Source organism: Phyllobates terribilis, unplaced genomic scaffold (assembly GCF_046119375.1).
Source record: "Phyllobates terribilis strain yellow unplaced genomic scaffold, ASM4611937v1 Scaffold_13__5_contigs__length_258822181, whole genome shotgun sequence".
Taxonomy (NCBI): Eukaryota; Metazoa; Chordata; class Amphibia; order Anura; family Dendrobatidae; genus Phyllobates; species Phyllobates terribilis.
In genome coordinates, this window is record NW_027362773.1 from 208,718,911 (window position 1) to 208,737,570 (window position 18,660).

The window sequence follows — 18,660 nt, forward strand, 5'->3', positions numbered from 1 at the left end:
AACTTCATAAAGCCATAAAAAAAAAAAAAAAAAAAAAAAAAAAAAAAGAAGAGCTATGCAAGTCTTTTTTATGGCTGGCCGAAACATTGACTTTTCTGTATTAATAAAGTTACCAAAAGGAAGACGTCTGGCGCCCTGGTTCCTGGATTTCTCTCTATTGCAACAACCTTGTGGAGCGTTACACCAAGTGTGGACGGGACTCATCTGTTGCAGCTCAACTCAGGCACAACGATTGCGCTCAGTTATTGGCTTCAGTGCTGCTGAAACCAGAAAAATAGCCAAATACGAGTCCCATGCAGTGCCTTGCTATTATACATTGCCCAAATAATGCTGCCATGATGTGCAAGTGATTAGGGCTCTATAGTGCCGAAATAAAATTGAAACACAGTCCTTTAATTTTCCCCATCAAACATTAAAGTAATAGGCCCAGAGAACGGCACCTTGGTCCAGGCAAAGCATCGGAGACTTCCGCTGGGAGCAATTAACACAAGGAATACAAAAGGAACGACTGTTCGTTATATGGTGCAAAAATATTTATAGACAAACGTTTTACTGAAAATCTGCTAAAAATACAACTTTTTATTAGCAAACATTCCCGGCTAATAGATATGGTGGCACGCATTAGCCACACTTGCTTCTTTGTAAAAGGAACCTTTTGCTCCTATATATTCTCCAATTACACAACATGTCATGTAATTAAACCCATCCGGAAATCTGCAGTATGGGAAATATAGAAATATACACAATGTGGTACCAGGTCCATCACCTCCTGGTACAGTATAAGGAGGACATAGGGGTCTGGGTAATGACCGCCGCCTTAGGTATTGGCGTCATCATTTCCACTTTTTCTGTTGAATGCAATCATGTGTTTCTGGTTCTCAGACATCTTGTAAGGTTTTGTTTTTTTTAATGGGATTACCGGTATGAAGCCACCACTTTTTGTAATATATGTCCAGTGCCGGGAACCTGCAGACACATTTACATACATAGATATGGAGTTCTGGCCAATGCTACCACTACTTTGCACGAAAAAAACCCCACATAAGCAATCGGTTCAATCATTTCATGGAAACATGTCCACATTTCTGGGGATTGTATAAGACGGTCTGTATTTTATTATTCGTTTACATGAAGCTGGCAGGCCTCGGCGTGGATGGCGTGCCTACTACCCCTCAGCAGCACATAGGTGCGATATGACTAAGAGGAGCGAGCTATGTCGGCCTGTTCACATTACACAGATGTGTGACAAGTCTCGTTTTTCCACTCTAATTTTTACAGGACAGATACACGAACAGTCATGGTTGAAATGCTCTTAATAATAATCCGAGATTCATCCCCCCACCCACCTCACCACCACTGCCTCTTTTTCCATAAAGACCCTGATGAATTACTTCTTGGGTGTCCGTAAAAATTAATTTCTGCTCCATGAAAAAACTTCCTGAAATCGTATCCTCAAAAGCTTCAAAATATGCAACGAGGTTCCTTTAATCAGTTGCTGAATGAAACCTCATTAATGGCTCCATTGCTCAGCATACAAGTGTTGGTACAAGGCAAGATTTTTTTTTATTTTTTGTAGTCAAAGTCCTCTTTACATGACTGAGTCGATTCTTTTTACAAGTCATTTATTTTTTCATGTAAACCTCTAAAATCGGCTGCTGCTCTTTGCAAAGACAGAATGAAAAATTGCAGATATCTGCGGTCACCACCAGGGGGAGCTAAGTGAAGACAGTGCAAAACAATAAATTTAATAAGGAGTGAAACAGTAAGGTACCAACATATATCACCTAATCTGCTAGACAGGATAAAATAAAATAGGGTATTTTTTCTAGTATTCACCTTATGGAATAAATATTATTGTTATATTCTTAATGTGGACAGTTATAAACTCGGCGATCTCAAATTTTTTATTTTTTTCTAGATTTTATTTACGTTCTAGGAAAAGGGAGGCAATTTTAATTTTATTATTTTTTTATCATTCACCTAAGTGGACTTAAACCTGCAGTCGCTTGGACAATGTTCTGGAAAACTACCCACAGCCTGGGCTTATAGGTGTACACACGGCGTAAACACAGGGTGCTTCAGTAGGTCACCTAGCCGTCATTGGGACCTCATCAGGACCGAGCAGCATTGGAAGGACTCCCCCTCGCATTCCCCCCCTCTCAACCACTTAGATGCTGCTGTCACAATGACAGCAGAATATAAAATGATAAACTGCTGCGATCTGAGATAGATTTCTATGGGCGACATCCACTGTAAATGCATGGTGTTCGCTCAAAAGCTAAGCCCAATGCACCCCGGGACTTGTTCAGGTTTTATGGGTACTGACGCCGACCTTGGATTTGACCGCAAGAGACCCCGGAGTAATCCCCTTGATCTCCAGGTCCTTCTGAGAAGGAAGTGGTAGTGAGCGCCATTCACTGTCTATAGAAGTGTTAATCATCCATTCTCCCTTTATTTCGGGACTCTCAGGATCGGTTGGAGTCTCAGCAGCCGAAATCCCACTCATCAAATATTAATTATCTATCCTGTGGATAGGAAATACATATACAGTATGTAGTCTATGGGACAAAACCTTTAATTCTCTGTTTATAGGAAGAAACCATGGGAATGTAGGAAAAAAGAAAAAAAAAAAATGGAGCATTTTCTTTAAAAAATTCTCCAAAATAAAAAAAAGGGGAGCAACGAAATAAGCAAATAAAACATTCAAGAATATATCAGTTTTAATAGCAGTGACATTTTTTTTCTCAATTTTTCAATTATCTTCCTGTGCTGCCTAGTGGAATAAAAGTGACCGCGCAATCATCATCATTATCTCCGATGTGCAACATCTGGGTAGAATATTCTGGAAGTAATAAATTAGTGCATGTGATAAAGTACAGCCGACAGCAATTATGAACAGAAGTATGCTTTTATCATAGAAAATCTGTGTTCCTCACTATATATAATGCTTTACAACAGGACCGCCTGACGAGTAAATTGCATCTGCGTAACGTAGTGCGCCACAAACTAAAAGACACTGACAGTCATCAGTATAGGAGGAAGCCCACATGTCACAGCCTGTCTTGTGCCCGTTTCCCCAGATCTGACAAGATTTTATATAGAAATTATTCTGTGAATGTTTCACAGACTGATTCTTAAACATAAATCCTGCACATAAAATTGTGAAAATTATAAATCACCCGTTGTTCGGATAGGCTGCCTTTTGCAAGACAAGACATTTTGGACAATTGGATGGGCTGACCGTTCTACATCAATTGTCCCCTCTGCAGAGGTTACGGCTCCCGCTCCTCTGGGAAGGCTTATTACAAGATTTTAGAGGCGGCTATGGGAATATTTTCCCCTTCATCCAGAAGAGTTTTGTGAGGTCAGTCCCTGATGTTGGGGAGAGGCCGGGCTCACAATCACCATTCTTGGATAGGACTGAGGTCCGGGCTCTATGTGGCCTCTTTTGTGTTTCCACTAAACTCCCCCAATCACATTTTTATGGACTTTGTGCACTGGGCAGTCATAGGGAACAGAAAAGGTTCTCCCCCAAACTGTTCCCACAAAGTTGGAAGCTATAATTATCCAAATGTCTTGTGTGCTCAAATATTAAGCTTTGCCTTCACAGGAACTAAGGGCCCAATGCCGACCCCTGATAACAAGCCCATAGCAATATCCTTCTCCACCAAATTGTACAGCGGGCACAATGCAGTCAGGTGGGTAACGTTCTCCTAGCATTCATCAAACCCAGACTCATCCATCAGACGCAGATAGAGAAGTGTGATCCGTCACTGCACAGAACACATTTCCTGGAGAGTCCAGTGGTGGCAGCTTTACACCACTCCATCCGACACTTGGTATTGTGCTTAGTGATGTACAGCTGCTTGCAGCTGTTCGGCCATGAAGCTCCCCGCGGGGGAGCAGTATTTGTGTTGATGCTAATATCAGAGGAGGTCTGGACTCTGCAGTTATGGAGTCAGCAGAGCGGTGGGGACTTTTCCGCCCTCTGCTTCTCAGCACTCAGTGACCCCGATCTGTAAAGTTATGGGGGTCTCCTGAGTTCCTGCAGTTACTTCTACTTCTCAATAATATCACTCACAGGTGATAGAGGAAGCTTTAGGAGGAATAAATGTTATGGATGGACTTGTTACACCGGTGGCTCCTATTACAGGACCGAGCTGGTATCAGTGAGCTCTGCACCACCGGTCATTCTGTCACGTGTTAGTAAGCAGGGCTGTGGAGTCGGAGTCCATTTTGGTGGAGTCGGAATAAAATTGACCAACTCCTAAAACATATAATAAATTGGGTACAGTAATTCAATGCAGTTTGTGGGGAATATTTTTTCATAAGAATTTGGGAAAGTTATGAAAAGTCCTATAAATGTCTGTCCTATTCCTGATCTAAGGGTCTAGACTTTTAGCTGAGATGAATCTGTGCTACAGTAAATTTATCACTTAAACATGAGCCATGTATGAGGGAGTCGGAGTTTGAGTCGGTGTCATGGAAATTGAGGAGTCTGAGGTTCGGCTTACCGACTCCACAGCCCTGTTAGTAAGGCCAGATGGCATGGCGGGGGGCCGGATGTTATACATGGAGGGCAGGGGGTCAGATGTTGTACACCAGGGGAGAGAGGCTAGATATTATACATGGAAGGTGAGGGGCCGGATGTTATACACTGGGGGCGAAATGCAAAAAATAAATTCAATTACCAAGACGGGTGTCCCAATACTTTTGTCTGTGTAGCGTATATGCTGCCCTTAGATATTGATTGGTCATTATAGAGACAGTGTATAGCGGTATACACTGCAGACCACGTGTATGCTGTATAATATCGAAGAACTTTCCCTCTTTAGTACAGACCACATTCCTGGTGTTCAAGAAACCAATGAGGGCTGACAATGAGGAAGTGGTCCAGAAACATAATGTGTGACCTCGAGCAGAACGTCCCCCAGTAATAGGATTAATCAGCCAATCTGGTAAATGTGGCAAGGACTAGCCCGCTACTGGTCTCAGTTTGTGCCCATTATATGATCGGCATATACAGCCCAGGATGAGAGAACATCTTATGTGACACATAAGATCCAAACAAATTAATTATAAACCAACTAAATGATCAAACAAGTCTTCATCAGGACAATACGGATATCTTCACCATCTTCTGGTCTCACAATATTCCTCCTACAGGTTTGCCGACCTTGTCATTTGCAGACTATGAGAGGCCCAAAGTGTCAACAGAAAGTCAACATTGTGAAGGTCTTCTATTCACGAAGTATAGAAAAAGCCTTCTAATGGAAAGAGGCGTGTGATAATGAGTCAACAACGTAAATCGCCTCTTTTTACGATGGGTCAACATACTCCTAGTCATATAAATGTAGTGAAGGACAGACGAAGACCGTATGTAAACCCTGGGGGAGTGTGGTAATCCATAGTATAAAGACATTAAAAGGCCATTTCTCAGAACTGGGAATCCCCGGCAGTCTATAATTATATTATAGTCTATACTAGGATTACATGGTCGCGGCTTCATCAATCTCCTGCCTCCAATTAAAACTAGCTAACTAGGGTATAAAAACAGGAAAGGCGCCGAACCTAAAAGGGTCGTCTGATTTAGAAAACCCATTTCCAAATATGGCCGGGTTCACAGATCCGGGGTCAGTCCGGACATCATGGCCCCTACTCGGACCATAAATGATAGACGTGTGACACCGGTCTTATGTGGAGAGTGGTTACAAAGAGGACTCCTTATTTTCTGTCTGGAAGATGAAGCACATTCACGGTGTTCAACCGAAACCTAATATTTCAAACGGGCACTATGTAATGCTCAATTTGTCCCGTGGTGACGCTGCAAAAGGAACTGAACACCTGCTGCCATATTCACACACATAGTGCAAAAGGCCCAATTATTAGGACTCCATGATCTTTCATTTTGAAGATGCCACCGTCGTCTTGAAGAGTGCACAATATTGGTTTCCTCTCGGGGTCTTAGTCTTCCTCAAACACGCCAACAAGTTTGGATGCGGATCCTATCCTGTCCTGTACGTAAGGAACGTCATAAAACCATGCTAAATAAGAAAAGTTCCCACTGTGTGTGTATCCGTATAGCTTCATTCATACGCATTTACAATCCCGGACAACTATAAGAAAAAGTTGCAATAAACAATATCTAGTAAAGGAAACCACGGAAAGCCTTGTAAACAAAAAAAAGCCAAGTAAAGAGACAACATGCCGTGACGTACTTCACAGTTGAGCATTAAAATTATAAAGTTACGGCTTTTTGTTGAAGTTTGAACACAAGACGGAGCACATGATGGAGAAGGGCTCATTCATAGTTCCCAGTGACAGATCTAGTAAAAACGATCCCTACGGATGAAGAAATAACCGTTCGTGCAATAAAATGCTGCATTTTATAATGTCTTCTCATGCCATACGATCAGCTACTTTCACAAGATATTTAGTGACTTTGTTTGAAACCAGATTTATACAAACATGCGGCCGCGGGTACACGAGCTTTGACTCGGGCACGCCGGCTCCTCTATCCGAACCCGAGCACGCTCAGATGACTCCTTATCCGAGCATGCCCGCTCATCCCTAGTGTGCAGAAGTTTAGGTGAAGTTTGGAGATTGTCTATAGCTATATGACAAAGTGGCACATACCTGGCCCACAGCTCCGGTGGAGGGAAGAAATTCTGAATGAATGGAGACTGGTAACCGTACAGACAGATGATGTGACCACCAGCGAAAAAGCCAACCATGACACTGAGGGTGTTTAATCCCACTTGGCTGATGGGGAAGTGGCAAGCCCACCAGGTGCAAAAGCCAACAAAAGCCAAGTAATAGACAGCCGAAAAACCAGAAGGCACGGTGATGCCTGCAAGAAAAACAGGATGCATATTAACACCATTCTTAGGCTATGTGCATATGGGAGTTTTTCGGAAGTGGAAACTCCAAATCCTACTCAAAAACGTGGGAGGTTCTGCTCCAAAAACAAAAAGACTCCAGGTGCAGACACCCTTACAGAGGTTATCCCAAAACAGAGATTTATCATCTAGCAACATAATCAGTAATAAGTGTCTGATCGCTGGGGTTCCCTCACTAATCCTTAGAACTGGGAACCCAAAGTCCCTGTTCCTTTTCATCGCATGACCAGAGTGGACACATGATAAAAAAATAAAAAAAGATTGTGTAAAACTCCTTTAATTATGGGATAACAGACAAAAACTTAGCTTTACAAATATGATCTAAGGGGTAAGGTTTCTCCTTACGGTGAGTGACAAGCCAAGCACCTTGCACGTATGCAAAACATATTTTTCAACTGGAGCCATATTAGGAAATATTCTAGTATCAGAAATAAACGGGCACAAGTTTTTCAGAGTAACCTGCCCAACTACACTTCAGTAAATACTGTTTGAGTCTTTGCTCCCCCATCTTGTATAGAGATGCTGAATATATTTATGCTTCACACTAATCTCTGGTCAGGTCCCCGTGGCACTACCATAATGTGCCTAACATGCAGCGAAGCCTCATTACCTGCAAGTGCCAGCAGCAAAAGAGCCAGCGATTTCCCCACGGCTTCCAATAGTTTGTGGGCAGCTTCTCTGATCCGTGAGGCCAGCACCCCATCCTGCGGAGACATCTGAATATCCTCATCATCTCCTTCACCCTCTGGGTCTTCATCTTCAGTCACTTCTGTCTGGTGTTCCTCTTCCACCTGCGAATAGAAAAAGAGGGATGAGACATGTACGGCCTTTTTTTCCGGTCTTGGAATGATAAACAAGTGATCTAAACAGATAACCATCAAAAGTTGGGAGACATTTAACACACCAATGATTGCTATAGTCAATCAACGACAGCCCATCATCTCCTGGAAAGAGGTCAGACATGTATAAAACGGTAATTAGGTCACTATTTTGGCTGTCCCCTTTGGGTTTTGTTAGAAAGAGCTCTTGCAAATAAGGTGATCACCAGTTTTCCTGCAGATAGGAATCTAATGGATCGAAACTAAACTTGGAGGATACCCTAAAAAATGTGTTTGATTTCCCTGAAAATACTTCAATAAACCGGCCCCCAAGCATGTAGAGAGAAAAATAAGTTCTTCAGTGGTCTGACGTTGAGAGAAAAAGAGGTTCTTCAGTGGTCTGGATAATAAATAAAGACTGACCAGGGCCAGGACTTGTCATCCATGTTCTTGGTGCCGGTGAAAATCCAAGATCACTACGACAAAAGCTTTGTTACATGGTGGGCTGTGAAGATGTAAGAGGGGTCTACTTCATGGATACTCACAGACGCAAGCCCTTTAACCTTTCGTTCTTCAGTGGTCTGGATAATAAATAATCTCAAGATGGTGAACCCAAAGATTGCTCAAATGGTGTTTGGAAACCAGGTAAGGGCCAGGATCAAAATAAGAAGTTACTGAATAATCCGTAGGCCGAAAAGTCAATATCACAGCAGATTCCTGCACGCTGCCAACATTATGACATTGTCAGGATGAAACAAGCCTGAACCACAGAAGCTTCCATTCTTCTCTTACAGCGAAGGACGACGAGAACTTCTCGAGGATAGCGATCTGCTCAGTTCTTGGCTTATTCTGGGACTAAGTGAATTTCCAGCACACTTTAGTCACACAATACACATCTGCTGGTCACGGGTCTAATTCCACTCTGGCGTCTCCCTAGAACTTCAAGTCCTGACCCAGCGTGAAAGGAGCCAAATCTCCATACCACTGTACCCTCGAGTGGTAAAGCAAACATTAACGGAAAAGTATTATTATATATATATATATATATATATATATATTCAGTTGTGGATCACGTAGAGTTAAACCATTACAACATCTGCTCATACAGTGGGTGACGGGTTACTGACAGTAGGGGAGGTCACATGGTCGGCACAGCTGGTTGTGCCAACATCAATGTAAATAAAGGGAACGGGCAAACAAAAAAAAAACTGGCCGGACAGCTTGGCACATGCACGGAGGGTGGGGGTAGTGGAAAAATGCAGGGGAAAGGAAACCGAGATAGGAGAGAAGTGAAAAGTCAAAAATGAAATATGACATGAAAATAAATATAACAGTAAAGGGACGAGTTAAGTAAACATTCTCCCACGTATAACCCGATCCTGGTGTAGACAAGCTGTAGCTGCCGAGAACAGAGGACGGTTAATAAATCAGGACATGGGGGTGTAGAAAATTATATGGTATGGAAAAGGCTGGTATAAAAACCCTGGAGGAGAAGTGAGGTTACGGGAAGTGCGCGGGCGTAATAGACACACAGCAACACCACAGCCCGGCCAGCTCTTATTCTGGCCACCGATCCCACCTGCTCTGGAGGCTCTGAGGACCTGCTCAGTCTCTCACGCGGTGTTGGACTTTTCGGTCGTCGGGTCAAACGATTGCACAAGCCAAGGCAAATCGCCGACACTAGGAACATGCCAAAATCGGGGGCCACCATCCGCACTGTGTTGGGAATGTCGTAGATATCCAACCTAGAAGAAGGCAAAGGAAATTGTGAGAGGTTGAATAAAGGTTACAATTACTGCCCTATCCACAGGACCCCCACCGATCCAGGAATCTGAGGGGCAATGGTTGATCATTCGTACCTCTACTCCAAAGGACATCCAAACGCTGCGCCCGGCAATCTCCATAGAGAATGAAAGGAGTGGAGGTGTCAATGATTGTCCACCGCTCCAGTCACACGAAGGTCTTCAGAGCTTCAATTCTCTGGATCAGTGGAGGTCCCAGAAGTTGGACCCCCCACAAATTGGGAAGTTATACCCTCTCCTATGGAAAGGTAATAACTTCCAAACTTGGTCAAACTCCTCCTTTAAGCACAGACAAGCATTATGCATGGAGTTCTTAAGGATTACAAAGTTCCACCAGATCTGGACCCTAAAATTGGTCTTTTCTAGAGATCAGCAAGCTGGAAATTTTTTAGGTTCTTCCTCCAGAGCGTGACAACCGCATTGCCTCCAGAGTAGTTTTATTTCCACCCTGACTACTGTATAACTAAATACAGGATTTAATGAAAGCGGAATATACTTATACAGAGGAAGGAGTGGAACATTAAAAGCAAGTGGACATGATCTGGTGGAAGAAGGTAAGAAGAAATTGCAATAGATTTACATTACAGGTTCACATCAAAGTAAAATGTACTTTGGGAAAGAACAAGACTTGCTGACCCGCGGCCGTTGAAGGATGTGTTACATAGAAGCCAATCCAATTTAGACAGGTCAACCGCACTTCTGTGTGCACAGAGCAATCGTTAATATGATCGTTCTGTACGCATAGAACAGCATGTCGTCAGCAGCACATATCTGAAGAACGATAATTTTTATACAAGCTTAAAAATAATGGATACAGGTGTGGTGGGTGGTAGGGGGGGGGGGGTCAGATATCAGACCCCTACCAATCTGTTGTTGATGAAAGGTCATAAACATCAAAGTAGTGGACAACCCCTTTATTGTTTTGTGGATGCACGTACCTGGTAACACCAACATGGCGAGCAAGAACTTCCCAGTCACTGCCTGAAAAAGGTTGACACAAAAATAAAGGTTTAGCCCTCACATATATATTCCACAACGGTATCCCCCTCGCCCACAGTCCTTGCAATACATACAGTTGTGTCCCAGCATGTCATCCAGTCCCGGCACTGTATGGAGGCAGAGTTGGAATATGAAGTGTGAACAGAGGAAGATGATGCTGATGGACAACAGAAATTTCAGCAGACGGCCCGTATGACCTGGAGGAGAAAAGAAACAGGCAACTAAGCCCGTAATACAACCAATATGGCAGAAACTGCTGGGTCATCTGGATTGCCATGCAGATTTTTTGAGAAAAGGCAAAAAGTGCCAAATTATGTAGCAATCTGATAACACTAAAATTATTCCCATCTTTTTAGATGGATTTTGTCGGATAGTGCTTGTAAGTATAAGCAATTTTGCAATTTACTGCATATTAAAATTTCAAGCCGATCTTTAGATATTGAAACTTTTCCTGAGTATACAGATGGCTGCCCTGGAGACCGACCACCCCTGCTTGTAAACGCTGCGCTAAAGCTGGCCGGGATTAGGACTTAACGACGCTCTCCAGCCATCCTAGTCAGCTTCAAAACTGCGCTTACAAACTCCATAAAAAAAGAGCTTGGAAGCACTCAATGTTTTGCTGTCTAGCAGCAGTGGTCGATCTGCAGGGCAATGAACTGTAAACAAGAAGTGTTAATATCTTAAGAACGGCTTAAAATTTTAAATAAGCCATAAATTGTAAAATTGCTTGTATTTACAAGATTTATTTGACAATGTCCATCTATGAGGATGGGAATAATTTTCATCACTTCAATCATTGTTTAGCAATTTTTCTTAGCACTATTTATTCCTCTTAAAAAAGGGTTTCCAGTCTCATAAATGGATGACAAAGTTCTAGGATAAACTATCACTTTGTGATCAGAGTGGGGGGTGTCCAACTTCTAGGACCCTCATGATCCTTAGAAAGAAGAAGAGACTGCAGTGGTTTAGTTCCGAGTGCCAGTGGCAGCAGAACAAACCCAAAACATCTTTGAACCTCCACCATATTTGACTGTAGGTACTGTGTTCTTTTCTTTGTAGGCCTCATTCCATTAACAGTAAACCGCAGAATGCTGTGCTTTACCAAAAAGCTCTATCTTGGTCTCATCTGTCCAGAAGACACTTTCCCAGAAGGATTTTGGCAAACTGAAGTACAGCTTTTTTATGTTTGTGTTACAACAGTGGGGTCCTCTTGCATCTTGATTGAGGCTGTTTATCCACTATCCGGACTATCCTGTGTTGCAACTTTTCATACATTTTTTTCTGCCATCCATGTCCTGGGAGATTAGCTACAGTGACATGGGTTGTAAACTTCTTGATTATCTTGCGCACCGTGGACAAAGGAACATCAAGATCTTTGGAGATGGACTTTCAACCTTGAGATTGAGGATATTGTTCCACAATTTTGGTTCTCAAGTCCTCAGACAGTTCTCTTCTCCTCTTTCTGTTCTCCATGCTTCATGTGGCACACACAGACACACAATGCAAAGATTGAGTCAACTTCTCCCCTTTTTATCTGGTTTCAGGTATGATTTGCATATTGCCCACACCTGTCACAGGTGGGTTTGAACAAGCATCACATGCTTGAGTAACTTGTTTACTCACAATTTTGGAGCGGTGCTAACAATTTTGTCTGGCCCATTTTTGGGGATATGTCTGAAATTATGCCAGATTTTCCTGTTTTTTTTTTTGCTTTTTTTGTGTTGAACCAATACACACAAAAGGAAATAAACATGTGTAATTGCAATAATTTTCTGGGAGAAATACTTCATTTTCTGGAACAATTTCAAGGGTGCCAACACTTCGGGGATGACTGTATATTGCAGGCCTGGGATACATTACATTAGTATAACAGGTCAGAGCAGCTCAAACTGGAGGTGCAGGGTCATCCTCCCCTATGATCTACGTATACCCCATATAGAGGGGATCTCTTAATGAGACAACCCCTTTATTTTAAGTTTTTTTGGTAACGTAAATGTGTTTATTTCTAAGAAAGGATGGCCTCCCTATGAATATAAATGACGATTGTGTGCAGAATCACAATTAATAGATTTTAAGCCTATTCTTTAGAGTGTGAAAAGCAATAAGGCGCTAATATTAGCGTAAAGTATCAATTTTGTGCCATGAAACAGTTATTTTTTTTTCCAGTAAATCCTTTGAAATCCTGTGGAATTACGGGAATAATAAAAAAATTGTGGAAAAAAAAAACGGCGTAACAAGAACGGATAATTGCACAGAGTCTACAAAAGGCATAAGTGTAGGACTTATATCAGTCACACGACTATTAGCCAGAAGTGCCCAGGTCTAATGGATCAGTCCGTTAGGGGTAGAAACAATACACAAAGCGGTTTTCTTCAGGAAGAAAGTACTAAAATAAAATAAAAATGCATTTAAAATGTCTTGCACCACATTTATTGGGCGTCTTAGTTGGAAAGGGGTATTTGTGAAGAATCTGAACATTGTGAGGTGCATTTGTATTCAGCCCCCCTGAGTCAATACTTTATAGGACCACCTTTCACTGTAATTACTGCTGCAAGTCTTTTGGGGTCTGTCTCTGGAAATTAAATTTTTGCCCCTTCTTTGCACCCTCGCTCGGTGAGATTGGATGGAGACGTCTTAACAGCATTTCAAAGTCTTGCTACAGATTGTCAATGGGATTTGGGTCTGGACTGTGCCTGGGCCGTTCACACACAGAGGTGCCACTAGAAATTTCAGGGCCCCATACTGGCAAAATTTTGGGGCCTCCTTGAGACTCCGCCCAGGCTCCACCCCCACCCCTCGAACTTTCCACAGTCCCACCGCCCACTCTTGGAAAACCAATCCCACATTAACAGTTCACATTGAACACCAGATCACATACATAGCCAGCAGCTTTGGTTTTGGCTAAAAAGATTTTTTAAGCTGCCATCACAACAAGGAGACTCTTCTGATCGGGCCTTACTCTACTCGAACCTATTAAACATTTCTTATAATACCCAATACTCTTTTTAGGTATATTTTTCTTTATTTTTCTTTAAGGGAATGAGTCACATACATTTTTAAAATGACCAGTAATATCTCATACAAGGGACAAATACTGTCACGCTATGACCAGACCACATATTCCCACCACAGTGACTTTATAATACCACATAAAAGGAACAAATACCTCCACACCGTGAGCAGACCACATATTGCTACCACATAGTGACCGAATACTACAATACTGATTAATAAAAAAAAAACATTACTATAAGAGCCATTATTCACGGGAGCTCCCTACCCCCACTCCCAATCTATCATTAGCTCTCCCCACCCCCCACTCCCAATTAATCATTAGCTCCCCTCCCCCACTCCTAGTTCATTAGCCCCCCTAGTTCATCATTAGCTACGCCCCCTCCCCACTCCATCATTAGCTACACCCCCTCCCCACTCCATTAGCTACACCCCCTCCCCACTCCCAGTCCATCATTAGCTACGCCCCCTCCCAGTTCATCATGTACTGTCCCCCCAAGACCACGTAATTCTATAAAAAAAATAAAGTTTTCATGCTTACCTCTTATACGATCCCTGTAGCTCCACTTCTGACCTGGCAGCATCCTTGCACTGGATGCCGGCGAGTACGCGATAATGTCAACGCGTACGGCCATCTCCAGCACGTCACTGAAGGGGAGGAGGGACTTCCCTGAGCAGAATGGCTGTTCAGTTTTGACAGCCGTGCAGCTCCAGAACTCCCTGCATGGAGGAGACGGCTGTGGCACGCAGGCACACCACAGCGGTCGCACACAATACCCCGGGGCCCAGTGAGAAGTACAAGAGCAAAGGGGCCCCGGACCGGGCCCCTGCTCTTTACTGCTGTTCACCAGACCCTATACAACAGTAAGGGCAGTAATGCCCTGAGGTGGCCCTGCACACATGAATATTCTTTGATCTAAACCATCCATTATAGATCTGGCAGGATATTTAGGGTGGCTGTCCTGCTGGATGGTGAACCCAGATCCCAGTCTCAAGCCTTTTGCAACCTCTAACAGGTTTTATTCCCTGTAGGTAGCATCATCCATCTTCCCATCAACTCTGACCAGCTTCCCTGCCCCTGCTGAAGAAAAGCCTCCCCACAGTATGATTCCGCCACCACAATGTATGACGGTGGGGATGGTGTTTTCAGGATGAGTTACAATGTTAGTTTTCCACTCACTACACCTGACGTTTTGCATTAAGCACAAAAAGTTCTACTTTGGTTTCATCTGACCAGAGCACCTTCTTCCATATGCTCGCTTTGTTCTCTACACGGATTTTTGCAAACGGAACTTCTTCTGGCTTGCTTTCAAAAAGGACTTTCTTCCCACTGTTCCAAAAAGGCCAGATTTGTGGAGTATACAACTAATAGTTGTCTTGTGGAGAGATTCTCCGACCTGAGCTGTGGACCATGGGCCTCTTGGCTGCTTCTCTGATTAGTGCTCTCCTTGCTTGGGATGTCAGTTTAGGTGGCCATGTCTTGGTAGGTTTGCAGAGGAGCCATACTCCTCCTTTGGGTGATGGACTGAACAGTGCTCCAAGAGATGTTCAGACCTTGAGTTTTTTTATTTTAACCTAACCCTGCTTTACTCTTCTCCACAACTTTATCCCTGACCTGTCTGGTGGGTTTCTTGGGTTTTCATGATGCGGTTTTATCCTTAATATTTTCAAACGAACTTCTGAGGCCTTCACAGCACATCCGTAGCTATTCTGAGAATAAATTACACACAGGTAGACTCAATTTACTAATTATGTAAGTTCTGGAGGCAATTGGTCACTCAGGAGTTTATTTAGAGGTACAAGACTGCAGGGGGCTGAATACAAATGCAAGTCACAATTTTCAGATTTATAGTTTTAAAATAATTAAAAAATTAAAAATCATGTATCATTTCCTTTACACTTCACAAATACTTGCTTTTACTTAGTGTTGGTATATCACACAATCTCAATAAAATACATTTAAAATTTGTATGTGTAATGTGGAAAAGATCACAGGGTATGAATACACATCTATATCGAATACACATACATACAGACATACAATTATGGCCGAAAGTGTTGGCACCATTGAAATATTTTCAGAAAATTAAGTATTTCTCCCAGAAAAATATTGCCATCACACATGGTTTGTTATACACGTTTATTTCCTTTGTATGTATTGAAACACCACAAAAAAGGCAAATTGGACAGAATTTCACATTAAAACCCAAAAGTCGGCCGGAAAAAATTGTTGGCACCTTTTCAAAACTGTGGGTAAACAACTTGGTTTCAAGCATGTGATGTTCGCTCAAACCCACCTGTGGACAGTAAAAAGGGGAGAAGTTGACCCAATCTTTGCATTGTGTGTGCCACACTAAGCATGGAGAACAGAAAGAGGAGAAGAGAACGGTCTGAGGACTTGAGAACCAACAATCTCAAGGTTACAAGTCCATATGCAGAGATCTTGATGATCCTTTGTCCACGGTGCATAACATAATAAAGAAGTTTAGAACCCATGTCTCTGTAGCTAATCTCCCTGGACAAGGACCGCAGAGAAAAATTGATGAAAGGTTGCAATGCAGGATAGTCCGGATGGTGGATAAGCAGCCCCAAACAAGTGCCAAAGAAAGACAAGCCGTCCTGCAGACTCAGGGTACATCAGGGTCAGTGTGAACTATCTTTCAACATTTGAATGAAATAAAACACTAAGGCAGGAGACCCAGGACAACCCCACTGCTGACACAGACATAAAAAAGCTAGACCGCAGTTTGTCAAAAGGTACGCGAGTAAGCCAATATCCTTCTGGGAAAGCGTCTTGTGGACAGATAAGACCAAGATGGAGTTTTTTGGTAAAGCACATCATTGTTTACTGAAAACAGAATGAGGCCTACAAAGAAAAGAACACAATATCAAATATGGTGGAGGTTCAAAAGATGTTTTGGGGCTGTTTTGCTGCCTCTGGCACCGAGTGCTTTGACGGTGTGCAAGACATCATGAAATCTGAAGATTACGAAACTATTTTTGGTGACAATGTAGTGCCCAGTGTCAAACAGCTGAGTTTGATTCCTAGGTCATAGGTCTTCCAGCAGGACAATGGCCCCAAGCATACTTCAAGAATCCGCCAGAAATGGATGGAAACAAAGTGCTGGATCTAAACCCCATTGATCACCTGTGGAGAGATCTTACAATTGCTGTTGGGAGAAGACGCCTTCACATATGAGACCTGGAGCAGTTTACAAAAGAAGAGTCCAAAATTCCAGCTGAGAGGTGTAAGAAGCTGATGTAGTAAGGTGTAGGAAGTGATTCATTGCAGTTATTTATTCCAAAATGTGTGAAACCAAATATTAAGTTGAAGGTGCCAACAATTTTGTCTGGCCCATTTTTGGGGTTGTGTGTGAAATATCTAATTTGTCTTTTTTTCTCTGTTATTTTTTGTGTTGTTACAATACACATTAAGGAAATAAACACGTGTATAACAAAACATGGGTGATTGCAATAATTTTTTGGGAGAAATACTTCATTTTCTGAAACAATTTCAAGGGTGCCAACACTTTTGGCCATGACTGTATTCACACACTGGTTGTGCGTTCGCTCAGTAGATGGATAGGGTTAAAGCGTTCATTACACTGTACAAATAGGTCTCTAACGCGAAACATAAAACCATTTCACAGAACGCAAAATTTACTGCTAAATGTGTGAGAAATTGACACGAGCACTTGGGATTTAACCACAGGATGAAAACATATAGACAATGTGGAGACTGATTCACATCCCTATGAGAACAACTGTAGTGCACATTAATTGCATGTTTTCAACATTATCAAGTAATGTGTAATGGAAAATTGCTTAAAAACAAAAAAAGATAAAAATAATTGCAATAATTGCATGGACCTAATAATAGTGGCCACTGTTAATTGCAGCAAAGGCTAAGTGACTGGCTGCAGCGCTGTCGACATGACATCACCATTGCAGCTAAATTAAAAAAAAAAAAAAAATCCACCTCGGCTTCTGTTATGTCATTATCTAAAAAAAAAAAATAAAAAAAAAAATTATATTTATATATTTATTTTATATAAATATATATATATTTATTTTATATAAATATATATATATATTTATTTTATATAAATATATATATATATATATATATATATATATATATATATATATATATATATATATATATATATATATATATATATATATATATATATATATATATATATATATATATATATATATAATTTTTTTTTATTATTTATTTTTTTCACAATGTTTACACTGGCCACAACGCTGAATATTAGACTCCTACTTTCCATTCTGCACAGATACTATTAGTAATAGACCGACTCTGATCCTATTTGTATAGAAGTATAAACTGGACATGCTCTAATCTCAGCATAGGTCTTTGAACAGGAGGAGGAGGAGGAGGTGAGCTGTGACATCACCTATTGTGAATGGTGGATCCTGTGTTATCTACTGTATATAGAGGTGTTATCAGTCATTGTACAGGAGGTGGAGGTGAGCTGTGACATCATCTATTGTGAATGGTGGATCCTGTGTTATCTACTGTATATAGAGGTGGTATCAGTCATTGTACAGGAGGAGGAGGTGAGCTATGATATCACCTATTGTGAATGGTGGATCCTGTGTTATCTACTGTATATAGAGGTGTTACCAGTCATTGTACAGGAGGAGGAGGAGGTGAGCTGTGATATCACCTATTGTGAATGGTGGATCCCGTGTTATCTGTCATTGCACAGGAGGAGGTGGAGGTGAGCTGTGACATCACCTATTGTGAATGGTGGATCCAGTGTTATCTACTGTATGTAGAGGTGATATCAGTGATTGTACAGGAGGAGGAGGTGAGCTGTGACATGAATTTATTTTTTTTAATAAAACGTAGTTTAACATAAAAACCTAATTATTTCCCCTTTAATTACTAGTTTTGTCATCAGAGTCACCAACTATTGGCATTAATGACCAGTCCTACTAGAAGAATTATGGCTGCAGGCTGGGATAGGTTTTAAACTAGTACAATGGTTATAAACTAAGGTCGCCAACTATAATGTGACAGTAATATACACCTCCTAGCTGTAAAATCACAGACATGTTACAAGTGCGTCCCTCCGGCCTGACCCCCTGCGTTGC

At 41.8% G+C, this 18,660-nt stretch overlaps 1 protein-coding gene across 1 annotated transcript in view; it reads right to left on the reverse strand.

The window, feature by feature from the left end:
• The window catches only part of PIEZO1 (piezo type mechanosensitive ion channel component 1 (Er blood group)), a 129,125-nt gene that overhangs the window by 41,026 nt on the left and 69,439 nt on the right, over positions 1–18,660 (reverse strand). Inside the window, exons 3-7 of the mRNA XM_073659170.1 lie at positions 10,593–10,715; positions 10,458–10,500; positions 9,297–9,462; positions 7,510–7,690; positions 6,637–6,850 (exon numbers count right to left, since the gene is read on the reverse strand). Of these exons, the coding sequence (XP_073515271.1) occupies positions 6,637–6,850; positions 7,510–7,690; positions 9,297–9,462; positions 10,458–10,500; positions 10,593–10,715 (727 nt within the window). The remainder of the gene's footprint in view (positions 1–6,636; positions 6,851–7,509; positions 7,691–9,296; positions 9,463–10,457; positions 10,501–10,592; positions 10,716–18,660) is intronic.